Genomic DNA, 27404 nt, shown 5'->3' with positions numbered 1-27404 from the left:
ACATACCAGTTCAAAACTCATCAGCATGGTTTTCAACCTATCAATTTCTTCTCTCAGTTCTCTGATCAGTTTCACATTTGCATCCTGAAATATCGAGACACAGACTGTTGGAAAAATCAGTATTGAACTATAGCTTAAGAGATCAGTATGGAGATATTTGAACAGCCAGGAGGAGAGGAGAACAGGCAAACTCACAGCAGTACTCCTTGCTTCACTCTGCCAGGCCCCTTGAGATGTACTGCCTAGGGCCAGCTGGTTCCCATCTTTGACAGATTCTCTTTTACCATAAACTTTTTCCCCCCCCTCTCTTCTGAACACAGACCTACCATAGCATTTGTTCCCTTCATGACCAGATGGATACATCACTGCTTCTAAGGATTTACCTCCAAAATAGTTATATTACATCAGAAAAATGCTGTTACTTAAAGCTGGTATATAAAATCCGATTAGAGAAGACGAAGCCAGAGTGTCAGCCAGGATGGTATTGAAAGCCCTTACGTACATACATAAAGGTACATACATAAAGGTGATACATAAAGAATTTCCTGTCTGCTTGGTGTGAGGCATTTATCTCACTCTCAGAGTAAGCATTTCTGCACTGGCAGTTTCTGGAAACAGCTTTTACAGACATTCCAGACAAACTCTTGAGTCAAGAATCAGCTTTCTCTGGGCTGCCAGGTCAATTTGCAGTGAGGGGAAGAAGACTGAAGGGCTGGGGCCAAGGGTCTAGCATGGGCTGTGCAAGAGAGTGATGGGTACACAAGCGGGGAGGCTGAGAGGCTGTGTGTGACAAGTGGCTTACCTAGGGGTGTTTATGTGACTTTAGCCAGTCACAGAGCTGAGAACAGCTGCTGGCAAAACCAAGCACACAATTGCTGCTACCATTGATGTCTGAAAATAACTTATAGGCATTGGTAATTAAAATGCAAATGAAATTTGGGAAACCTAGGATTAGAAGGGTTTCCCTCTGCCCAAATTTTACAGAGTATTGTTAGGAAAGCAAATAGTGAAGTACAACTCTGGTTCTATCCTTTCATCTACATTATAAAATCTTGATACACTCATGCCAAATCACAAAAGAATACTACTGAAGCTGTAAAGTCAATGGATTAAATGGCTGGAATCAAGACTTTTTTTGAAAGCTAAATTCACTGAATATTCCTTAAATGGATGCACTGTGATTCAGTCCTTAAGTTATGCAATCATGTGTAAAGGGAGCCTCAAGCAGAAGTCCAGGTCAAGAATGATCAGTTACAGAGCAGCAATTCTAGAGTTTTATATTTCTATCATATGTGGCTGTAGATCTGGATGTGCCTCTTGAATTTTACTGTGAAGACAGACAGAATTATGCACTGCCCCATGAATAATTTTTACTGCTGGTTCTTATGACTATAATATCTAAAACCTCCAATCTGTTTTAACACTATGTCTTTGATTGAAAGAGTTTATGTTTTCACATTTGATTAATGTAGACTGAGTGTAAGGATGGAAAATGAGAAAAAAGCACACACTGAAAATTTTTCTTAAGCATCTGAACGTCTAGGATTGAACCATAATGGGATAGTAGGGGCAGCAATAGAATTCAGGCCTCCAATGCAGCACCTGACTAACTCCTTAATACTCTGCCATCTTTTAACTTGTGCAGCCTGAAGGACCTCTACATAAACAAATGAATCTGTCATAAAGTCAGAGCTCATTCCTACAACAGGCAATGAATGAAGCTCGGGTTCTGTGGCCAAAATGATTCCCATGTATTTAAGGGCCTCATTATTTTGTGTACTGAGAAGAAAACAAATTGTGACTGCATAGGCTACCTTAGGCAGAACTCAAGGCCTCACCTCATTTACTCTGGGCTTGTTAATAATATTTTTGGCATTTGCAGCATATCTCAAGGTACTCATGGTCTCGTTGTAGCTGGAGCTGGCAGGTGAGATAGCTACAGACAGGAAACAAATGACACAATTTTGAAAAGCATTCAGTTTAACCCATCATTTTTCAAAAAGTTTTTTTTTTTTTTTAGTCTTGCTTCTTTAAAAGATAAAAAAAAAACAACCCTAGTGTTATTTCTCCAGACTGTATTTATAACTGAATGAATCAAAGCTATCACCTTGGTAAGACTTTTAAACATAATTTCATGCACAATCAGCATGCATTTTTATTTCCTTGAGTATTCTGTGAAGTATTAATGAAAATCTTTACAAGGACAGATTCTAAGTGTTATAGCTGTCTTCTCCCTGCAGTAGAGGTGTATATTAAAGGCACAATGTAGTGCAAAATGTAAAACAATTCATAGGAACCAAACTCACTGGCAATCATAATGGTCTTGGAGTTGCCCCCCAGACTGTCCTTCAGCAGCCAGGTGAGGATGGAGTCACGGTACGGGATGTAAGCCGGCCGTCTGGTCCCGCCGCTGCTGCTGCCAGAGGGAGGGCTGTCCACATGGCTGCTCTCCCCTTCGCTTGTGAGGGTGTTAATGCTCTGGCAGCTGCTGAACATCTGAGAATTTTGTGCTGAGGGAGAAGTATCACAGAGCTCAGGAAAGGAGTTATTTTTTTCTGTCATGGCTACTTAATTTTCTTAGATGCCATTACAGTTTATGAAGACATCACACAGCTGCTCTGTTTTTTGATGTAAATGCAAATAACATTTACACTCAACACACGATGCGTGAGTCATGTGCTTTTATCACTGCCCTTCAATATAAAGAACTAATGTGCTTACCTAAAGTGGATATGACAATTCCAAGTGTAACTAATGACTTGTTAATATTGGCACCTTCGGTAATTCTATCTTTACAGTAGCTGGGATCAGCTCTTTCACTGTAGCAAGTAAGCATGAAAAAGACAATGCAAAATAAACAAAAATTCTTAATTATTAACATACAGCCAATATAAAAACATTATGTGTTTTCAAGCAATACAAGAAAACAGAAATTATGAGCTTTGCAATTAAAAAACCCATATTCTTCAAATATTTCGTATTGCCTTCTATTTCAGAAAATTCAAACAACCATGAGCAAAGGCTGTTGGTGCAAGGTACTGTTAAAGACCCACCAAAACATAAACTCAAGTCTGAACCGGGCAGCCCAATCATAGTGGTTCTGAATTTAAAAGAACAACATACATTTCACATCTCCACAAGGGTAGCCTGGCTCAGTACAAAAGTCTGTGTATTCCCTCAATGCCACTTGCTCTGACCATACGTGCATGGTAATTTATGTTCTTGAGAAAACAAAAGTCCTTTTCTAGAACTGTTCTATAATTCTTCAGCACAACTTCCATCTTTCTGTTTTCTCTCACATCCAGCTCAACCACACGTACCTCACTGAAATGCACAACAAAGATCAGAGACTTAGGAACTTTTGGAATATGAACAACATAGTGAGATAGAATTATTTTCTCCTGCCCATGCTAGGCAGTCATGAGGAACACATTTCTTTTTGCCCCTCTCTTTTTGTGGATAGATTTAGTAATTCCAACAATACCTACTGGAAAAGCAACTTAATAAGAATATAGAGCTGAATGGAATTACCTTAAATATATGCAACAGCGTAGTATTGGTTTTGAGAACCCAGGAATTCCCTTCCCCAATGAAAACCAATACCCAGTAAAGAAGAACTATTGACAAAGACAATATTAGCTTAATACTCCGTTACATTATAAGAAAGTCAGGCTTTCTGTTAGTTCAATGAAATTTTATATTAAACTTCATCTTTTAAGACAGTACTGCCAGCATCTTCAGAGAAAATTACCTCTCTGCCCTTCAGTATATTATTACCTGCCTGCAAGGTCCACTAAGTTGATCTTGCTTGCAATTTCAGAGGGAAGATTGTTCTCCAATATAGCCTGAAAAAAACCCAAACGATTAATAAGGAAGATTATTCCCCTTAACTAATTAATGAAAATAAAATTGATGTGCTCTTTCTTTGAAGCCAAGTTGTACATATGACTGTCTCACTGCCTTTGCTTGTGACCTTGACCTTCAGACTGTGTTCAAACCACTAACTCAACAGCTTTCTCACCCCATAGAGAAACTACCCTCTTAAGCCAATTTCCTCTCAGAAAAACCTTTACTGCCTAGAGGCTGTGAAAGGCTTTCTAGTAGACCTTGAAGAGTTATTTTCCACTAATGTATTCCAAAAGTCTTTTGTGAAACTAAGGAAAAATATCCCAAAATGTTCTGTGATTACAGGATGTTAGAAGTGTGAGATAGAAAAGGTCTATTGGATCACTGAATAACTTCCCTGCCAGGAAAGGATGTAATTCCTCCAGAGAAAGGCTGCATTGTCTCAGGGAGAGTACTGGATGCCAAATGCTAAAAAGATGAGCACATCTAAAAAGCTGGACAGATACAAAATTTTGGTATAAACTAATGCTGTACTTCAATTAAGAATCCTAAACAAGTGTGATAAAACATAAACATATAAACATGTAATTTTCACAGCATCTGAGAGGTTATTGCATTTCAAAGGGCTGATTGAAACTGAAAGCATTCCTTTTAAAAGTGAGGTTTTGGCATCACTTCTGACTATAAACTTGCACAAAGGAACAGAATGCTTCAATAAACACTCAACACATCTGCAGTGTTATCCAAAGGAAATAAGTAACAGCTTCCACCATTACTACAAACAGCACAAAATAGCGACAAGTAAACAATGCACAACAGTGAACAGTGCTTTTGAAAGTGGAGAGGAAGTTGAGTTATTTTTAGCTGACCTGAGTGTAGTGGATGGTGAAGATAGCATGGGATCTGCTGCTGGCATTGTGAATATGTGTAGCTGCTGTGATTCTAGAAAGAAGAACAAACCATTCAGTTACAAAGGGTTACTTCCCTGTATTCAGGGAAATCAAAATCAACAAATACAGCAGATAAGTGAAAAAAATGTGAAACTTGGAGAATATGGCAGACTGCATTCTTGGATCTGATCCCTGAGCATTTGGCAGAGAACATGGAAAGGTGGAGGAAAGGTGGAAACTGAGGATCAATTAGAGGTGTTTTTTTTTCCACCAGCAGCACTCTGAGGAGATATCTTAAAGCAGCCTTACAGCACAGGTATAAGGTGTGGCATAAGCAGGGAACACAGCAGAGAAGTACAGCCTGCAACAACATCAAACAGCTCATCCCCCATACAGAGTGCACAAGCCCAGCACATCTCCATTTGTCTCCATTTTTATCCCTTGGCATTTCCAAAGGATTCAAAAAACGTTCATACACAACTGCTGGGGTCCCTTTAGCCTGGTACAGCTCTTTTACACTGCCAGAGGAGTCCAATGAGACTAAGCAGTCCACCCATGTGAGTGCTAAATGAATACTGCAATACCCTGTGTGGCACTTGCCTGACTGACATGGACAGACAGCTCATGTGACAGACAGCTCACTCTGGCAAGCAGGAACTGCTCACAGAAGGAGCAGTAGAATTCTCCCACTGCCTCTGTAATGCAAACTTTTGGAAATTCTACTTTCTTTATTGTTGTTTTAATTAGAAAAACACAAAGAAATTAGCATTTTGTCCAGGGCAAAAGCAAGGACACAGGTTTTCCTCCTTTGAGCTTGCATGGAGTATCAGCTATACGTGCAGCCTTTATCATCAGTTTTGCCAAGCCTGCCCTCAACAACAGTAGGTAATTTTAGTAGTGCAGAAAAGGACTGTGGTACCATGCTTTTGTTACCAGCCCCGCCGTCAGAACGCTGCAGAGAGCAGTTGCACTAGAGAGCAGAGAACTGCAGCTGTGTGCACACTGCTGAGTGCCCAGGGCACGAGGGCAAAGCCAAGACTCTCCTCCCCGTTGTTCTCTGCTTCCTACACCTCCTCCACAGTCCTGTGAGTGGCCACTGCCAAAAGCTACAGGCAGCTGAGCACAACGTGATTATAAGCAAGCCAAAGCTGAGGCAGCAGGAGAGCATGAACTAGGAGAACAGATGCTGGAGGAGGAAGACGAACAATTAGGTAAAGGGCAGAAGACAGAAAACAGCCCTACAGTGGGCAGAGAATGTAAAGGCATAGCACCAAAGGGTATAAAGCAAAAGAGAAAAAGGTAATGCTTCAAGATTTGGAGGAGGAAGTGTTAGTAGTCCTCAGTTCCAATAATACACAAGGTAGTTACAGAGCAAGTTCACATCTCAATTACCCACAATCCATGAAAGCCATGTATTCACCTGGAATTTTGTTGTACTGAAATAGTCTTTTTTAACCATAAAGCTTCATCTATTAATTGCTACAAGCAGAAACTGCAAAACTTAATCCTGATGTATATTCTATGGGGTTTTTTGTGACAAAGCAGCTTCGTTTTTATTTACTTCCCAGCATCACTGTTATTCTAAAACCTTGACTGCTCTTACAATAAGACATAATATCAATTTTGGAACTGTGATTAGGATTTGGATGATTCTTTCAAATGTAACTCTTTTCCATCACTTCAATGGCACCTGTACAGATACTCAAGGTATCTTGTCAAAAAGTGTCTTAACTAATGAGAGCCAAAATCACTGGCTTCACCAGTGTTCCAAACCCCACAGTTAACTGACAGCAAACACACAATTTGGACTAGGAACTTACAGAAATAAAACCAAATAATTGTAAACATAGTACTTCCAGAAAATAAATAAGTACAAATTATATTTTCAGTGTTTTTTAATCACTGAATTATATGACAAAGAGAGTTGAAAGCTATCCAGTCTAAAGCATCATGAGCAAGTGAGGGGAAAAACAGATGACTGTTTACAGCAAAATGTTTTCTTGGCTTGCATTTTTTGTCACTGACAGATGGTGGAATTTTGTGGGTAAGTCAGAACGGGATCAGTGTTGAAGAAAGAACTGCATGAGTGCTTGTAGCTCTTGCTCTGGACAATATGGTGATAGGTAAGGTCCCATGTGCGTCTCATATGCAGGATCACCAAATGTGACATCCTGCCATCAAAAAGCACTGCCAACCTGGTCAGTAAAATAAACATCAGTGAAATCAACACAGTGAAAGAAGAGTTAAATACAGATGGAGCTAGTTTGTTATGTAAAATACCTTTTGGCTATTCCTTCTTCTAGAAGTTTTACAACTTGCTTGTAGTCTGTAACTAAATGCTGAGTCAAACCTGCCAAAGGTTCAAGAAGAGTTAAATACTTAGCTTTCTCAGGAAGCTTCATTCAGCTTATCCAACAATTTACCCAACATCAGGAGAATAAGAATATTCTGCTGAGACAACAGTCTCAGTAGTCAGTATTATACAAGTAGTCTCTGGACTAGAATATATTTTATTAAAAAACACAACTATTTAATTTTTTTAAAAAATATGTAAAAAAATTCTAGTTCATCCTTCTGATGCAGTGACATTAGTATAAAAAAACACCTCATACCTTCAAAGATCAGAACTTTTCCATCTGCACAACAATGGTACTTAAAAAACAGTCCATAATAAATTTTCAGCTATGTCATTGCTTCTATTTGGATACAGATCCTATAAAAAAGATTCTGGCCATTGCCTCTGGATGATGTTTCTGCTCACACAACTAACGGAACTAGGAACCAACCCCTGTGATTATTATTCACCGCTTACTTAAATAGGCTTTAGCCTGCACTTGGGAATCTTCGTGCACTTTTCTCCTCAGAGGGCCTTTTGAAGGATCGCCCTGAATAATGATGTGAATCATCTGCCCTTTTCTTGTCTTCTCCTTTCAATTTGTTTTTGGTTGGTTTTTACTAGTTTGTTTTTAAAATCTGATCCTATTTTTAAGGAGGGGAAAACCCCCTAAAGAAGAGAAAGGACTCCCACACTCAGAGCCCGCTGTGCTGGAGGGGGGTCATGCCCAGGAGGGGCCCAGTGGAGGGCGGTGTGCTGCTGTGCTGTGGCACTGCCAGCTCTGGCAAAATGCGAACTCCAGCACATGCACGGAATCATCCTCAACCAACGGGCTTGGATTTCCCATAAATCCAGTGTAATATGCCTTGTCACCAGGGATTATTTATCATTTGTGCTGGTGTGACTCTTTAGAAAACACCTGAGCTGTGCAGCAAGTCTTTGTCATACCACAGCTAGCAAGACATGCCTGTGCAGAATGTTTTATCTCACAGCTGGAATCCAGGGCAACTTCTTCCCCCTCCACAGATTTAGGTTTGTTTTACTACAGACCACAAAAGTGTGGGTGAAGGGAAAGTACTGAAAAAAATATTGATTTATTTGCATCAAATAATTTGTCTACGGTTAGAATGTAAGATTAATATGAAATTCAACCAGACTGAAATAGGTACTTTTGATATTGTTAGAGTCTATCCTTTCATGAGAATAGCTTGCTTAACTCTAAATGAAAGTAAAGCCTAAGACAAAGAAGGGATTTAACTTTAGTCCTTTAATAACTGGTACATGTAAAGAAAAAAAAAAGATTTTTGGATCATCCGCACTTTAAAAAAAACCCCAACTGCAGTGTGCGTGTCATGAACATTTGCACACACACAAAGTATAGGATGATTTTCAAACAAAAGTATTTCTTCTGCTCTCTAGTGTCTCTTTACAATACATTAATTCCAGAAGTCATCACATTTTCCATTTGAGAAAGAGGCCTGTTATTTTTTCAGCCACACTGGGATCTTCAAAGCTCAGAATATGGAAACTATCATACATTGTTTTCCCAGACCCATTTTCAGGATCTTATTTAACTGAATAAAAATACCATTATAAAAAGGAAGCATGGAAGAAATTCTTACCTGCCTACATTTCCCTAAGCACTGGAACTGTGAATCTAGCAGAGAGTTTAAAACAGTTAGCTTTTTAATAAGGTTAATGAAATATTTAAAATGTTGCTTGAAAAGACTGATGTTCTGTTGGCTGCCAGAAAAAGAAAGGTCATTTTCAAGTCCCGTAGAAAGATCAAAATCACTTGCTTATCTAGAAATCTGCCTTGGAGTAAAAAGGATCTCCCCCAGAAATCTGTCTCAGAGTAATAAAATAGATTGCATCATTTCCTGATTTAAGAGAGGCTGATTCCTTAACAGTGCAACCATCTGTGAGGGAGAAGTTTGAAACGATTCCAATCCAAAGCACTGAAACACTTTCAGCATTTTAAAGGCTACAATCTCTCAGCCTTTATGTGAAAAAACGATGGGATGGAAAACACTTGAAATGCTTAGTGTTCAGAGTTGGGAATTTCTGACTGGACTTGCAAATGGAAAATGCATTGCCCAGGGCATCTAAGTGTCCTTAAAAGGATTACGTTTTCTGATTTTCTCCTCTCTCTACTCTTCATCCACAGCTAACTGTACTGTATTTCATTTTTCATGCATATGATCAGTATTTTTAAGAAAACATGACTCACAATTACCATTGAAAATAATTTTTTTTCTTACAGGCATTAACACAATTATTTTTTGAGGCTGTCATACAGACAGAGTGAATAATCTAAAATAAATTACAACCATAATCGAAAGCAGCAAATATTTTTTAGGCCAATCTTTTGCCATTATCTCTTCTCTTAGTTTACAAAATCAAATCAACTGGGAAGTTTATTGGCATATTTCAGAACTCTAGCATAAAATTTTTCCAGTCAAAAATTTCAGTTGCGTCCAAGAATAAAATCCTTATTCAAAATGGGTAAACAATAAAAGCACAATAGAAACAAACAACCAACCTTCCCAAAGAACCCCACAACAACAACAACAACAACAGACACAATAGAATTGAAAAAGAAGTGAAAGAATTGGCCTGGAAGATTCCAGATGAAGACAACAGTGACAAAAGGCAAGCCAGCCTATTGGCAGAAGTTATAACTTTATTTTCTTTTAAAACAGGGAAACTCCATTATATGCAGCCAAGGAATCACTGGAGATATATAGCCTGGGAAAAGAGATGGAAATTGCCAAGGAAGGAAGCAGTTTAAAGACCTTTCTTGTGCGGTGAATGAGCAGCTGCTAAAAGAAAATAATTAGTCTTTGAACTCCATCAGCAATGAAGTTCTCCAATTACAAGCAGGTAGAAAGAGAATCTTGGAAAGTTCTCAATAAAAGCCAAATGTCTATGAATTTACTCTTCAAAGAATTATGTTTGCCACACTAATGAGACCATCAATTCATCTATTATTTCCCAAGTCTCCTTAAAACAGGATGCTGATGTGCTGGGAAAGCACAGCTGGAACAACCAGAATGTCTGATAGACCCCTGTGTACAGGAGCATGCAAGTTCAACACTTTTCAAGTGCTGATTTCAAATTTTGAGAGGAGGAATTGGTAACAACCATGGACTGTTAGATGTGCTACGACCAATAGAGCAGGCGTCCAAGGAATCAGAGCTGGGCTCCATTCAATCAGGTTCCATCCAATCACACAGTCAAGTCACTCTATCTATTGTCACATCTTCCCTTAATCTCTAGAGGAAGGATAATCTCATGATGTGTAATGCCGTGATAAAGGAAAATGGAGAAAAATCAACCAGGGAGAGCAGGAGAAATCCACTAAACAGAGACAAGGACTCTATTTAGAAGAAAGGACAAATTAGTATTTGCTCTGATGTGCCAGGATCCACAACATCCTATGTGATATGCATTTGGTGTACTAAGTGCATACCCCCTAGGTATTACTGCTCACTTGATGGCCAGCCAGACTATTGCAGAGTCAGGGATACCAGAGGCTACACTGGAATTCTGTCCACTGGATATAAGGCAAGAAGAAAAGGAAATGTATGCATTTACTTTCTAAACAAACTCCCAGTTTGGAAAACACTTTTCCTTCTGATGTCCACTGTAAAGCTACTTTGTATGATTTTGCACTGATTTTGAGATGTGATTTTTGTCAGCTGTTGGTCAGATACATGGAAATGTAGCTGGCAAACTTTACACCAGGAGTGAATCAATTAATGAAATACCAAATGCCAAACTGCAATTTAAAGCTGTATGAGATCTTGAGGTAAAAGTACCAATCAAAACTGAAAATTAAATGGAAGTAGAAAAAAAATGAGAGAGAAGGCAAGAACTAAAGTAGGAAAGACAACTGAAAAAGCTGACAACTGACAATCAAGCTTATTAGGTTCTCACTTGGGTGAGATTTTCATTGCTTCTCATGGCCTGCCCTGCAACATCAAATAGTTTAATTTATCTACTTTTTTTTTTATTCTGCTGCCATGGTATGAAACAGGTATGAAGGGAGCTTAGGCTGGTCTCGAGAACACATTTAGAGCTAATGTTGGTAGACTTCTTGATTAAGTTAATGCTTCTTTAAAATAAAAGGAAGAAAAATAATATGGCTGGAAAGGCAGACAGTGCAGGATCTCCAGCCAGTAGGATAAGAGAGGCAAAGCTTTCAGTGTACTACAGGTGATCATAGAAGAAAAGCATTTGAGAAAAGTAACCCTGGAAGGGCAGAGGCAATTATGATCATTGCAGGAATACATGCAACGATGCATACATGCCTGGCATGCATCCACCTGCAGTTCTGATGCTGATTGAAAGGCCACTCTCACCTTGGACATATGGTCCTGTTTCAGGGTGCTCTCGAACTCGAAGTGTGTAAGGTTTCTTTCGGTCTGACTGCTTTAACAAGTCTCGGACACGCTCATTATAGATTTCAAGAAAACTGAAAAGAAGAAAAAAAAAAGGCAAAGCTAAATTCACTCAGCTGAAAACAAAACAAAAGGTGTAACTATATATTTAGACTATGTAACTGATTCTTAGATAGATTTTTTTTGCACTAGTGGGCTCAAATCTCCAGATTTCCAAATACAATGTTTTATTAGATCCAAGGGAATGATGAATAAGACCAGAATGTAGGATTATGGCTCAATTTAGGAGTTATACAAAGCAAGTAAATTTTCACTGCATTCCTATTTCAGCTGTTTATACAAAAGTGAACAGACAGCATCCAAAGAAATATACTTAGATGGAAAACTAAACCAAATACTTTCTCATCATTCCACTGTGTTTTCCCCCTCATTCCAAAACTACTATCTTCTAAGAAAACAGAAACAAAATAAACTAGTCTTTACTTTGTTTGATCACAGTAGTATGCTGTTAAAAGCCTTCATATTGTTGTCCAAAACAGTAACTCACTTACCTGACCTTTACCCTGCACGATGCCATCTGGTCTGAGTAATCATCCTTCCTAGAAAAGAGGCCCTTCACAAATGAAAAGTTCATGTAAATTTAAAATACATTAAGAAAATCTAACTGCTTAAACAAATTCAAGTGAAGAAAAAAAAAATACCTCACATATACGAGGTGTCAGCCCAATGGATGCCTTCAAATAATAAACAGAAAAAAAATTAAATAATATATTTCCTAACACTCATGCAAAATCTATTTTTAAACAAAAGCCAAGTTTTAAGAAAAGGACAGAATCATAGTACAGTAATGACTATGGTGGATCACAACACAAACAGCCATGTAGTGTTGTTCAAATTATACCAAAAGTAACTTTACAGCAATGTACACAGCAGTGATGAGAAGTTTAGGGGCTTGGGTTAAAACCAAAAGCTGTTTGATGTAATGACATTGGACATGCCTGTGTCAGAGGTGTTGCAGACTAGATGAAGCCAGGCCAGCACTGAAACTAGCTTGATTGCTTATGAATATTTTTGGGTTTTCCTTATTCTAGTTTTATTTCTTCATGCTATGGCATCACCAAGGAGCCTGGAAACAGCTTTATATTCTAGATTTATAAATTTTGTGTCTCAGAGAGAAGAGGATATGGGGCTGCTAACAATACCCAGGCTAGGTGATGTAAATTTTGCCCAAACATTTTACACAGCACTGAAGTAACAGTATGGTTTTGTGTGATGAACTCTCCTTATGATATGATTGCTCACACTTTAGCAGTGCCCACACACCCTGGGAAAGACACCAGGGCTTAGGTGGATTCTGCTTGCTGAATGGCATGGAAGGCTTTTTTCAGAAGGCACACTGGAAACTGTGTTAAAAGAAGAAAATCCAGGTTCACCAAGTGGAGCACCATGGACAAAAGTTCTCTTTATACTAAACACTGGAACACTGTTTCACAGTGAATACATGTTATTAAAGATCAACCCAAAGCAGTATTGCATTGGAGAAAGAAATTAATTTTAAAGCAAGAAATCTCTTAGAAACACAAGACCCAGAAATATCCTTGAAAATAATGATTATTTCAAGTGGTGGCCTTTCTGAACTGCTAAGAAATTTTCAAAATAGGGTAATATAAATATCCTAGTTTCCCACCTATTAACCCAAATTTTAACAATTCTTCGGGGTTTTATGGGATAAAAATTGATTTCACATAATGGTAGTAATGTACTAAATACTATTGTTGATGCCTATTGAGAAAATAAAATTTTAGAAATCCAAACTCTCATCAAAAGAACAAACTATGTTAGAACAGGCCTTTTATATTTGGGGTTTAAACACATTTTGCCCTTACTTCACCTCAAAAATTGAATCCCATGGATGTAGAAAATACTGGTCCACTTATGCAAACTATTATTTTTTTTTCTTTTTAGCAGTATGTTTCACCAACAGCTAAGAATGTTCATGGATAAAAACTGAATTGCCTTCTGTTGTGGCAAAACACAGGAAATCATCAACTGACTCCATCATTCGGAGCAGCAAGATTAAAATGCACTTTAGGTGATGCCTGGTAGACAATCTTAGAATGTAACAGCTTCTGTAAATTCCATTTAAACAAGTGTCAAAACTGGAAGTGAAGCATTACTTTCCACAGGTCAATATTACCGGTAATAATCAAGCCTGTTACAAAACCATTATTGTGAATTGTATCCAGTTTTGTTTGTGAAAGTAATTTAATCCCAGCATAGGCCGGATTGCCAAAAGTGCACATGGAAAGGAATACTTTGTATTATCTGGGGTTACAGTTTCTAAAATCCAGAACTATTCCGGGGTATTGGTTTTTTATGTCCTTTAACTCTGTGATAAGATTCATATGTAGTAGGAAGATTATCTAATAATAAATATTTAATTTACACCACACTTTCTAACATTTTAACCTGATATTCTATTTTTTAATTGAATGTAAAGGCTTACATTTTATACGTTTAAAACCAAATAAAATGTGTATAAGCATTCTGCTCAACAAGCACCACAACCACTGTTTAAAAATGAAGCAATGTTTCTGCTAGACATCCTGCCCTCAACCCTAAGTTTAAAATGAATGGTGCAACTCACAGGTGTTCCCATCATTGTGTAAGTTTTTCCTGAACCTGTCTGTCCATATGCCAAGAGGCAGATGTTGTATCCTCTAAATGCACCAGACAACACAGAAGTGCCAAGGTCCTGGAACACCTGAAAAGACCAAGAGAAATAAAACAGTTCATGAACAATCCATCTCCCTGCAAACACTCATCATTACTTGCAGATCTTGCTCCTTTTGTTCCATGGGAACAAGGATCTTCACACATTTGTCTTTTCTATTTTATCAGACTCAATGTTGAGTGCTCAGCATTCACTTGTTAGATCTTCCTTAAGACACTGGTATGCCAAGCATACTGCTGACAAGGAGCAGTAGTGTTTAAGTGCTTCCCTGCTTGTTATCTCTTATTTTATATTCACACTATGTGAATTCTTGAGGATAATTCCCACCCTGAGAGTTTAGAGTTCTCATCATAAATGTGACTGAAAGGCATGACCAAGGTTCTTTTATGCAATTAGATAAACTCAACATCGAAATTACAGATCAGAAGCAAAGCAAAGTCAAACCTGCACGCAGATTTCAGCCAAGAAATATTTCTATCTGTTCAGTAAGTGACACCACCAGAGGCAACATGCTTTATCTTCTCTTCCCACCAAGCACACAGTGATGTGTCTTTTTCTGCTCATTGTATTACGGATCCAGGACCTGTTACCACCAAATCCTTGTCAGCCTCTCAGGATTTCTAAAGCTTGCATTGGCCCTGCTGCTGCTGCTAAAGTTGGGCCAACACTGCCAAACTACCTGCACAGGAAGACCTGACCAGTTGGTCCTCCTACTCTCCCTGCTCTTTTTTTTTTTTTTTTCCTTTTGTTTTTTTGATCCTCAGGTACCTCACATTGTGATCACGTTCTCAGGACAGCAAAGCCTTGCCCTAGACCAGCTGAAAGGACACCTAGCAAGGTTTGCCAGGAAGTGCATTGTGGATCAAAAGGTTCCAGCAGGCAGGCTGCCAACCCCTCTGCACACTTTGGCCTTGCAAAAGTGATGTTACAAGCATTAATGGTTTTACTGTTCACATAGAAAGCTGGTTAGCATCTATAGAGAGCTATATAGGATTTCAGTGTTTCGGTGCTGTGAAATCTCATCCACTGCCAGGTCCTTTGCTTCTCCAATGGACAGATAAATGTACTAAAACTGATATAAAAATCAATAGAAAAAAAATTCATAGTTATCACCACTTTACCTAAACAATCCAGAAAGCAGATTGAAAATCCTCTCCTGAGACTGCAGTTTTCAGATCATATTTCAACTCAGAATAGGACAAGATGTTAATTTCCAGCTGAAGAATCAATAACATTTCTAATTGGCAACATTTGACTACCTTTGCTTATATTTGTAAAGGTATGTGGCATGTCAGAGCAACTGCTTCACTAGGATTGTCAGCTCAAGAAACTATTCCATTCAAAGCATACAGAGAAAGCCATGAACAAAACACGGGGCTACAAAGGTCATAGACAAAGGATTAAAAAAAAGTATGGACACAAACTCTCCAGTCACTACTGAAGGCCATTAAGAAAATAAGCAGAGATTTGGAGGGGGGCAACCTGGACTTCACAGCCAAAAATCTGGAGGGAAAAAAAGAAACAGGAGAATTTGGGATATTTAAGTGGGGTCTGAAGGGCTGTGTAAAACTCACTAAGGAATGTTTAAGGTGAAGAACATTAAGGTAAGGAATATTAATTAGGATAGAGGCCAAGCTGATGGTCAAGGCATTCAGAGCAGGGGTACTTCTGAGCACACGTACATTTGCTTGTGAGCAGCAAATTTGGCTATCTGGCAAGTAGAAGCCCTGCAGAGAGCCTAAAAGGTCTCAGGGTCCAGGGAAAGTTATTCGCATGTCAATTCTCCAGTGAACACTGAACTTTCCCTCAGTAGAAGCAACACTAGGATCTCTTCCCTACCTGGTTAGCGCGTAAAAGTTGCAGGACATCTCTAAGACAGGATATTCTGAAAACAGCAACATAACCCTAGGATAGTGACACATCAGAATTTAAAAAAAAATATTTGCTGAACTTCTATTAAAAGCTGAATTGTACTGTTTTGTTTTCATTTTTCCTAGTAAATTACTCTCTCTCTCCTTCTGTGAGGATAAATTACAATTAATTTAATTGAATAAAGCCTCAATTTAGTCAGAAAAGCCTCTTTGTTTTGGTGTACTGCAGAAAAAAATGGAGAAGTGAAGCACAACAATGAATTTATTATTTTATTACTATAAAAAGGAAGGAGAGTAATTGAAATCAAAGCTTTTTCTAATATCAGAGGCATTAGTCCAAATACCCATCAACAATAACAGCTGCAGATTATACAAAAAATCCTCTAATTAATCATTCTGGGCATATGTACTAACATATTTCATGATACAATAGATTGAATCACAGATTTTGCTGATCATGAAGTGGGGGTGGCAGGGAAAAGAAGATTCTTCTGGGAGCTTTCCAAGTCTCACATTTGAAATGAAATGCCAGGAAGATGAGGCTTTTCAAGGAACATGAGTTGGATATGGTTTCCTGCAGAGAACACACCATTTGGCTGAGACAACTCCGTCTTCCCTGCATGGCTGCTCTGCATGACTGGCACAGTTCACTTTGTTCCAGGCAAGAATGAACCTTTCAAGAAAGCCCTGCTTGGCTTTGCCATGCCTGTTCCCTGCACTTGTCCAGCTGTATGTGGTCCATATCCCATGGTGATCTGTGAAATATTCTACAATTTATCACTTGTCACCAGTTCATACAGTGGAAAGAAAACCATGCCTTTCTGAAAAAGTTAAGAGAAGGCATTAAGACAACTGTTGAATTATCACCATTGAGTTGATCCTATTTAACACTGAAGACTAGAAAGACCATTTAATTATTTTGAAATACAAATGTATTACAGGTTAAATGAATGTGCCACTCTGCAAACAACCTCTTTTGGAAATTAAAAATTATGAAGTATAAGCTGAAGTCGGCATGGAACACAAAGTAAATCCACACCAAAAATTTGCAGTTAGTATCAGGTCACTCCTGACAGGAACATCAGGATTTATGACTCAATCAAAACAAAATAAAATTTGGTAGAACAAACTGAGATATGGTTTAGGGTTGCTTCTTCAAGAATGCTTGAGAATTTTAACCTTTCCACAAAGTCAGTTTTTAAAATGATGTATGAGGAATATCAATTGGAAATGCACCTTGTCTTACCAAAATATTAAAAAATTGAAGGAGTCTGGGAGATTCAAAGAAGTATACCACCTGTCCTAAGAAACAGTGATGACCAAGTGACAAAAGACATTTCTTCTCCCCTTTCCAGAAACCTTTATAAAGTGAGTTTCATAATACTAAAGTAGTAAAACTCTTCCTTTTAGAAATTGCAAACATGTTTTGCAATTAGATTTGTAAGCAATAAGCATAACAATCTTTTTTCACTACCAGGAGATTTATAAGAGCAATAATCTGTTCTGATTCTTTCCCATTTGGACAGCAGAATCAGAAATCTTCTCTCAGCTCTCCTTTGCTAGCTTAAGAGCCAGAATTTACAGTGGGTTTTTTACATCTTTCTTAAATAATGAATTTTCAAGACGCTGAAAAATACCTTATTTATTAGCTTAAGACCGTATCACATTTTATCACATTAGACCTGCATGTCTCTGTATAAGTATGCATTAGCAGACAGATGACTATATTTTTTTCTGAAATATATTTTGTTCTACTGCTAAGAAGTAAAATATGACACGGAGTTACTCATCAAAACTGAAAGAATTTTCAGATTTTTTTATTAACAGTAATGATTTGGAACTTTAATTTACACTGAATTTTTTGCTCAGATATGAAAAGTGTGAGGCCTTTTGTTTTCAAATTCTTCTTTTTAAAAAGGCCTATTTATTTTTGAAAAAAAGTTTAAGCATGTTCTATTTCTCCCAACTGCCTGAGCATATTATAAAGACTTTTCTTCCTTTATATTCTTTGACTCCTTAGTTATTATCAAACCAATGGCCTATGGATAATCCCTTGAATCTATAACATCTCTGTGACACACACTAAGACAGACACAAGGGTGTTGACTGTCAGTTTTTCTTTTGTTCTTCCAAAAGGTTGGAGACAATTAAACTGTTCTCTAATGCATGAGGTTCAAACAAATGCTACTGACTTTGTAACACAAGGCTCAGTTAATGTCAGTACCTTTGACTTTTCTTTGAATTAGTATGCATTGAATAGATACACACCTAGCACAGCTGATGACAACAAACAGATATTTTACATTCTAAGTGGAAGGGCCTCTCTTTATTCTCTGATAGCATCTCGCCTAGGCTAATAAATGCTTTAATTTTGAAGATAATGGGGTCATTCTATCAGAAATGAAGGTTTGGCAATATGAATTTCCTGAGCATAAGACTTCCCTTTCTTAATCCAATCAGACTGCAAGAAGAAAAAAAAAAAAGTAATTGTTTTAAATTACAATAAATTGACTGTTATGCTTTGGGGTTTAATAATTTGGGAAACTGAATGTCAAATCACTCAAGCCAAGTCTCAGAGCCACATGAAAAAAAAATCCAGTAAACTTTCAGGTACAGCATGTAATGCCAAGTTTGCAAATGTAAGGGATCGATATTGATAAATAAGCATTTTCTGGCACTCAGGGCTTTTTTCCCCCTAAGTAGCTTCTGGAAAATAAGGCTTGCATTTTACTTTGAGAACAATGAACAAGCAAGGACCAACTTTGACTGAAGCAGGGGAAAAGGAAGGGGAATGCAGAAGGAGGAAGCAACAAGTTAATAGAATAGTTGATCAAGTCTTTTTTGGACAGTATCTGTTTTCTTATTTGCCAATGTCTGAAATGGCAAGTGTGTAATAATAACATTAGGACACTAAACCCAACTTGGAAATCTCAGAAATTTCAAGAGAGTTTACTTGGTAAAGGCAAAAAAAGGAATATAAAAGGATTTCTGAATAAATAAAATTGCTTCTTATTACAGGCATAGTCCTCAAGTATCAACATTGACAACTCACCAAAAGCAGTTTTCAGTTTTACTAAAAAACATCAGGCTAAAGTTAGAATACTAAGATAAATTACCACAGCTAATAACCAGGATCAAAATCAAAAGACAATTATCTTCTTTCACAGCATAATTTAAAAAGTGCCTTTAAAAAACCCCAGTTTAATGAAAGTGGAAAAGACTCAACTGAAGCAAGACATACATCCAAAAGTTGCTTTTGACCACGGAACCAACAAGGGACTTTACAAAGGTTTCTGATTTCCATAAAAGACTTGCCATGCAAGCAAGATAAGTGAAAATTTCCTCATCAGGAGATAGAAAACTTCAGAGTATCAATACAACCACAGCAGATACAGCTACAAAATGAATTAAGTATTAAAGAGGTGCTCTTATTTACTGCAACCACCCACAAAACCACACTCAGCCAATAGGGCAGGGCAGTTTGAGTAACTGCATGAAGTCTAAGAGGCTCAGTCTTGCAGTATCTGTTTGCCACAGTCTCCACTATGAATTACAGATATGCTGCATCTCATATTTGGTGTGTTTTCCTTGCAGAGTCTTGCCCATCTCAAGCTGTTGCTGTTTGGGTTACAACTAAACCATGTTTAATTAAATTGCTGCTACATCTTAAATGTAGCCGCCAAGACTCAGACTTAAGGTGAAAAAACCTGTCATTAAATAGAATTATACAGAGCTAAGCAATTCCTGCCAAAATAATTAAAGCCTTCATCCCACAATCTTTACAAACCCCTCAAGAGTAATTTAAATAAAAAGGCAGAAAGAGAATGCAAGGAAGGAATATGTAAAAACAAAACTAGGAGGTTGTTCCAATAATGCAAGGCTTTTTCTGCACATGTTTTGTCTCAACAAATATTACACAAATGTCTGCCAAAGGGCTTTCTGTACATGGGCAGAGAAAGCACAAGCAAAGGGAAGCACATTATGCTGATCAGTTGCACAGAACCCTCCACTGTGACATTTGGATTACTTCAGCAACATTACTCCTTGGTTTGAATAGGATAAAGCGGAAGGGGGGAAGGCATCGGTTGGTTAGTTTGGGAACGTTTTTTCTCTCTTAACAAGAGGCCACAGCTTCACAACCAGGATTATTTCTTTTCCTTCTCTCTATCATGCCTTTTCAGTTTCTTTTTCCCAGTCCAACCGGAAGCAGGGCTGTGAAAGGGACGGCTTCTCTCCAGCTCAAGCAGCTTGGCCCCTGGCAGAGGCATTTGCAGCAGAACTTAAGACAGTTCTGTTCTTGGCTCTGCCAACAGACTTCCTGTGTCTCCTGAAATCCCTTTGTGCTTTAATTCTCCCTGTGAGAGACAACAATGATTTCTTTGTTCTTCTTATCAGGTGTAATTTTTTTCCAGTGAAAACCTGTCTGCTCTGTGTTGTGATGTACAGACACACACTAAATTTAATATCATGAAAGTTCACGCTTGATTAAGGTATTTAGGAGAAACCATAAAATAAAAATACTAGAGAAAGTCACAGAGAATATTTGACAAATCTATTGTTCTTCTGGGGGAGCAGGAGGGAGAATATTTGATTCTGATTAGGCTGAGTGGTAGCTTTACATTCCTGCCATTTTATTGCTCAACAAAATAGATTTCAGCAATAAGCACCATGAATAAGGTATACCCATGAAAATGCACCTTATTCACTCATTTAAAAAATCTCACATTTTGAAAAAAGGAAAAAGTCTGTGCTTACCACATCAGCCTAATTTATAAATCTTCTGCTAGAACCCAAACTTTTAAAAGTTCCAAACCACTTCATCACCAAGGACACAACTCCACTCTCTACTTTTATTCTTTTCTTTTTTATAAAATTGCTGGTATTCTGCTGTAAACATAAACTTGAGTATTTTCATCTACGTGTACAAAACCCCATACCTCTCATCTCTTTTCCTTTCCAACAGTGATTCCTATTGTGTTATCACTGATTTATAGAAGAGCAATTTTAATGTAAAAGCCATATAATCCAAACTCTACAGCATTTGACACTACATCAATATTGATTTAGCTCAATACAGCTATATTTGTCATAATCAAGCTATCCACACTGAAAAACACCAGACAATTTTTGGCTTTATTAATGAATATTTTAAGATTTGCACATAGCATTTTGTGGTTTTGGGGTCTTTAAAACTAGATTAAAATTTCCGTAAACATCCTTCTTAGGGAAAGAAAAGATTGGAAGCAAATGGCTAGCTACACACAACTTGCAACACTGTCTACAAACCACTTAATGAGCAGATGAGAAACAAAGTGGTTTCATTTCTCTGTCCCAAGAACCTGGGACTGCAGGCTTGAGTGCTGGGTTGGATGTCAGAGGTACAGATTTAATTTCTGTGCTGTGCATCTTCAACAGCAGAATAGTAACACTGTGACTCAGACCAGGGCCAGCAATATCCCAGGAAGGAAAATTTTTCCTGAGTGAATTCTGGGCCAGACCATTCAATGACGGAACCACAGGGGAAACTAGAATCTTCAGCTTTTCAAAAGGTCATCAAAAAGATGTCGCAGCTGGAAGAAGCAACACAATATCCTCTACAATCACACTGTTACTCCATGGCCAGATGTTTTAGACATCTCATTCCCCTGGCCCAGATATTACTTCATGCCAGAAAAATAATGTAAGCTGTCACTTTAAATGTTGTGATACCATTGTTATCTGTGCCTGAATGACCACTGAAAAGAAATAAGAATTAAAAAAAGGCAGAGCAGTTAATTTTACTGATACTCTTTAAATGAGCAAAATAAATACTGTGAGAGTTAAGTGGGTTTTTTATACTGAATGATAACTCTCTTGCCACGAAGAGAGCAAGGAGAAAATGGTGGATTATAATGAAGTTATAAATATCCTGCATTTTCTCACACTGCCTCTAGCTCTTGGCTAAGATCCCAGGTCATTAGTGGATGTCCGTGATTCCATGTGAAAGGAAAGAAAAACAACATAAAATGACCAATTTTTTTGTACAAGACAGCAGAGATAAATACCCATTCTCATCCGTGTCTCTGAAAATAACTGCCGCTTAATTTTCTGAGAAGACTGAGGATGGAGATAGAAAAAAGATTGTTCTTTGACTCAATACCAGGAGATAGAACGAGAAAGTAGTAATTTAAATTTTGCAGTAATTCAGTAAGGGCTAACAACTGTTTGCAATACTCAGACAACAGCACAATGACACTATCAAGACAGATTTCTGCTTTTTTTTCCCTTCAGCTGGAAATGGGTATTCTCTTTTCCTATGTCATCTAGCTCAATTTGATGTTTTTGCTATTAGATCACCAACTCTTAAAATTACAACACTGCAAAACAATTCTTAAGCCTATAAAATATACCTTCCTAGCGATCAGCTCATTTTTTCACCTTCATAGAAGAGACCAAAAGAAAGTAAAAATTAAACAAAAGAGATGACAAGACATTGCAAAGAGTTATTTTTACCAATAATTCTTTTAAAATGCCAGCAGAAATTCTACAAGGCCTATTCTCTTTGTAAAACTATCAGCAATGGCTGCATTTCAATGGTACTCAAACCCAATACGCCTCACATCATGCTTCTAGAAGTAAATTTTCTGCATTTGGCCTTATTTAATCTGGGGGGAACTTTGCAAGTGCTCATGGAACTCACTGGTGCTTGTTCTTAACTGTACCTCAGATTTCAGTTTTTCACAATTGCAATGATGAGACTGTTGGAACCAACCTGTAAGCTGATTCTATACTACAATACAGACATACATTCTGTTTATCAATTGGGGTGTTAAACAAGGCGTAGCAGTATATTTTGTTAATAAAGCAATGCTCATTATCTATTAAAAAATATGCTGTGCTGCTGCACAAACCAGAAGCATTGACACTTTACTGCAACAGTTTTGTGTTTAAAAGAAATTACACCTCCATAACTGGGGAGATGAGAAGGTTTAAAGGATGCTCATTATAACACACAGCAGTTGTCTCTATTTCTATTTCAAAGGAAGAAAAAAATCCTCCTAGTTTCAGGCAACAGACTTAGGACAATATCTGTTTTAATCACTAGAGATATTTTATTTCTGTTGCTTGCTTACTTAAAATAAAGACATAAAAGGGACCGTTTTTAGATTATTTGCAGGGCTTATGGGTGCATCATAAATTGAGTAGAAAACTGGCAGGATGGCCAGATCCAGAGAGTGGTGGCCAGTGGAGTTACACCCAGTGGTGTTTTCCAGGGCTCAGTACTGGGGCCAGTCCTGTTTAACATCTTCAATGACCTGGATGAGGGGACTGAGTGCACCCTCAGCCAGTTCACAGATGACACCAATTTGGGTGGGGGTGTTGATCTGCTGGAGGGCAGGAAGGCTCTGCAGAGGGATCCAGACAGGCTGGATCAATAGATCTGGCCAGTCATATGAGGTTCAACAAAATGAAGTGCCAGATCCTTTACAACCAACCCACCCAGCACTGCAAGCTTGGGAAGAGTGGCTGGAAAGATGCTCAGTAGAAAAGGACCTGGGGGTGCTGACTGACACTGGCTGAACATAAACCAGTGTGTGCCCAGGTGGCCAAAAAGACCAAAGGCATCCTGGCATGTATCAGCAACAGCGTGGGCAGCAGGACCAGGGCAGATTGTTGCCCTGTACTTGGCCCTGGTGAGGCCACACCTCAAACCCTGTGCCCAGTTTTGGGCACCTCGCTACAATACAGACATTGAGGTGCTGGAGTGGGTCCAGAGAAGGGCAGTGGAGCTGGTGAAGGGTCTGGAGTACGTGTCTTATGATCAGTGGCTGAGGAAGCTGAAGTTGTTTAGCCTGGAGAAAAGGAGGCTCACGGGAAATCTTGTTGGTCTGAAAAACTACATGAAAGGAAAATGTGGTGAGGTGTGGGTGAACCTCTTTGCTGAGGTAACAATTGACAGGATGAGAGGAAACAGCCTCAAGATGTGCCAGGGAAGGTTTGCATTGGATATCAGGAAAGTTGTTATTCATTGAAAAGGTTGCCCAGAGAAGTCATGGAGTCACCATCCCTGGAAGTGTTCAAAAGATTTGTGGATGTGGCAGCTGAGGATATGGCCTAGTGATGAACAAGCTACATTAACAGTTGGATTTAATGAATTTAGAGGTCTTTTCCAACCCTAATAATCCTGTGGAATAGCTTGGACATTTAAAGGTCATCTACTCCACCCGTTCTGCAAGAAGCAGGGAATGGTGACATTTCCACTGAGTAATCTCCTTTACAGCAATGGGACTAATTTTATGCCTGTCTCTTGAAACAGCTGCCTGACAGGTCTGAACTAAAAGTGCAGATGATGTCCACAAAAAGAATGTGAAGGAAAAGTCTACACACTTGTATGAATTCAGATATGGCTTCAATGTACGTTGAGAATATCAAGAATCACCAGTCAAATCCCCAAAAGCAAGTTTCTTGACTGTGATTCAGCCCTTCAAATATTCTTGCAGTATTAAAGACTTATGTTTGGCTTCTTCTAGTGTGAAAAAGGAGAATTTTTTCCATGGTATGTCCCACTACTTTAAAAAGAAATAAAATTTTAAATGGTTTGCAGCAGTACAAAATCCTATGGAAAGAAGGTCCTTTCTAAATTTGTATGGTTTTTAGCAGTTATCCAGGAGAATCCAAACAACAGGAGCTAATTTAAGGTGATTAATGAATTCATAGAGAGAGGTTTTGGCATCCAATTGTTGACAATACATTAAGAATGAAGTTTGACAGGGCTAGTGGTTCAGTAGATTGTTATTTCTGCTCCGTAGCAAGGTCATTGGAGCTCTGTTCACTTCCTATTTACAAGGACTGCATATTAACAGCCAAAGCTGCCAAGAACAGCCACAGCTCACCTAACTGGAAATGTTACACTAAAAAAAAGGTGCAGAGTTTCTTTTATTTCAGCTCTCCTAGGGGCAGAAATTACTCAGGTTGGACAGAACTACTCCTTTATACTGTCATTCTCTTCCCTGCTCACTTCATACCACACCAGCCTCAAAACTGGGCAAGGCATACTATGGAGATGGTTCAATAGTTCACACTATAATTTGTTTAGCTATCATAAAGCAAAAAGCAAGATGGTTCACATCACCTGTAAAAATTCTACAAAGTGTTTGTAAAATTTAGAAGAACTCAACTATCCCAATACTCCCACAGAGCAAAAGATAACACCATATATTTTCAAAAATTAAAAGATGCAGATCTTCTAAAAACCAGTAAAAAAACCCAGGCATCAGAACCAGGGAATCTCTATGTCCCAATTAAGGTCACATACTTGTGTGTCGTTACAAGCCTAGTAATAACCAAATCATTGGTATTACCAAGATGAACAAAGACTTGTTGGCAAGCTGTCAAAAAGAAAAAAATTCATATTATTATGGCAAGGCACTGCCTGTGAAGAAAATAGTGGAGTTTCCATCTCAGAGATGATGTTTTCCCTGGGGTTGAAAAAAACCCCCAACTTTTAAAATATTTAGAGGAATGTGTTTGATCATATAAGAAAACCAGAATTTTATCCCACCTAGCTAATAAAATACATGAAAAGTTGTGATACAGAAAGGGGACAGAATGAAGAAGTTTCATCAGCATTGAAAGCTCTTGAAGATGCATTAAGTATTATTCCTTTACAAACGAAGATTTTATGCTATGCAGCACACTAAAATGGGCAAAAAATGAACAAGCAATGAGCAGAGGCAGATAGCTAGGTGTTCAGAAAACATATTTACAAAGGAATGAAATGCAGGAAATCAATGCATTTGCAGGATTCAAGTAACTAGACAACCTTCTCCATATTCTTTTGAGCTTATTGGTACAATAGTCTATGATGAGGTATAAATGTTGTCACTTATGGTTGCAACTTAGTTGTTGGCTCTACCCCAACATACATTTATTTTATTGAACATATGCTAAATCAATAAATTTTAAATACATGTCTCAATTCTTTTTTAATACAAATGTCTTACTACAATAGACTGATTCAGAAAAAGACAGATTCACATAAAACCTCAGGATGTTTAGATTCACATAAAACCTCAGTATGATCTCACATATGCCAACCTATTAATCTATATTTCTACTTGCACTATTTTCTCTTTTAGGTAGAGAACAGTCACATCATTGATTCAGCTAGAAATTCAGATACTAGAGAATATTGTTACTGCTTCAGAAGACTATAGAATATAACGACCCCATGTTGAAGTTAGTAGGTGATTTCCAAACAGCTGTGCTGTTTAAGATGACCATCCATCTCTCTGGGAATTTGGTGCAGACTCTCTCTTTTCAGTATAATGACTTCAGCAGAAGCATTGGGTATTTCTTACATTCAAGATCTGTATACTCTGCTCTCACAGCAAAAGAAGGCCACAGCATCTGAAAATTCTTTTAAAATGGCTGCCTGCCTTGATCAAAGCTGCCCAAACAGGTCAAAATAGCACACAGTACAGCAATTTAAAACATTTCACTTCTAACATTTATTTTTTTTATTAGTCCCTCAATCACTTTGAAAAAATCAAAGCCTGACTTGAAAGGGATTTTTAAAAGCATACTTTTATAACATAATTCTATGTGTAAGGTTGTTTCCTCTATTTCTGTTATCAAATAATTTCTCTCCCCAAGTCATTTTCCTCATTTTTAGAAATTAATCTGTTAACCAGAGTCTGACTGCAAGAAAGGCAGACTCTGAGATTCTTTCCCAATTGTATCAGCCCCAGAAAACCATTACCATGTGCAGGCTGCTAGTTATCTTGTGGACCACATATCTTAAAAAAAAAAAGTAGTTCTTGATTTCTTGATACTCACTATGAAGCATAGCTATGCAAAAAAGGTGTCAAACTGCATGAAACAAACTTCAGCCCCCATAATTACTTCTCCATCCCTAACCCACAACTCTTCAGCCGTCTCCCATCAGCAGCAATTTAAACATGCCCAGCCCATATGGCGCAGAACAGCCCACGCTCAGACTATCAAAGAACTCTCAGCCTCCAAGGCAGCGTGGCCACAGGAAAACTTCTGGTCCTTGCCAGTTCCTGGGCTGTGCCTACAAATCATTACAAGAAATATCAGCTATCCCAGGCCAAACAGCACCAGGAACCACTCTAACAGTTTAGCACTACGGATGACCAAGCTGCAGTGCTCATGGAATATTCCCTGGCCTCAAGTACAGATACAACTTCAGTTTGCTATAAGGAAAAAAAATTAAAATCAACTCTCAGCTGATAAAATGAGGGGCAAAAGATGACCTTCTAATCAAGATGAACTTCTAATCTCTTTTGCTTCCTCTTTCAACTCAACATGCCAATGAAATTC

At 38.1% G+C, this 27404-nt stretch overlaps 1 protein-coding gene across 3 annotated transcripts in view; it reads right to left on the bottom strand.

Moving 5' to 3' along the window:
* Positions 1-27404, bottom strand: part of STARD9 (StAR related lipid transfer domain containing 9) — a 95315-nt gene that overhangs the window by 43556 nt on the left and 24355 nt on the right. For all 3 annotated transcript variants that reach the window (XM_038139035.1, XM_038139038.1, XM_038139037.1), the window contains exons 4-14: positions 14122-14238; positions 12176-12208; positions 12026-12087; positions 11436-11548; positions 7017-7086; positions 4716-4788; positions 3778-3845; positions 2722-2819; positions 2307-2510; positions 1839-1936; positions 7-84 (exon numbers count right to left, since the gene is read on the bottom strand). In XM_038139035.1, coding sequence (XP_037994963.1) covers positions 7-84; positions 1839-1936; positions 2307-2510; positions 2722-2819; positions 3778-3845; positions 4716-4788; positions 7017-7086; positions 11436-11548; positions 12026-12087; positions 12176-12208; positions 14122-14238 — 1014 coding nt within the window. The remainder of the gene's footprint in view (positions 1-6; positions 85-1838; positions 1937-2306; positions 2511-2721; positions 2820-3777; positions 3846-4715; positions 4789-7016; positions 7087-11435; positions 11549-12025; positions 12088-12175; positions 12209-14121; positions 14239-27404) is intronic.

Source organism: Motacilla alba, chromosome 5, assembly GCF_015832195.1.
Source record: "Motacilla alba alba isolate MOTALB_02 chromosome 5, Motacilla_alba_V1.0_pri, whole genome shotgun sequence".
Classification (NCBI taxonomy): Eukaryota; Metazoa; Chordata; class Aves; order Passeriformes; family Motacillidae; genus Motacilla; species Motacilla alba.
Note: the sequence above shows the minus strand (reverse complement) of the source record. Positions and strands in the feature narration are given on the sequence as shown.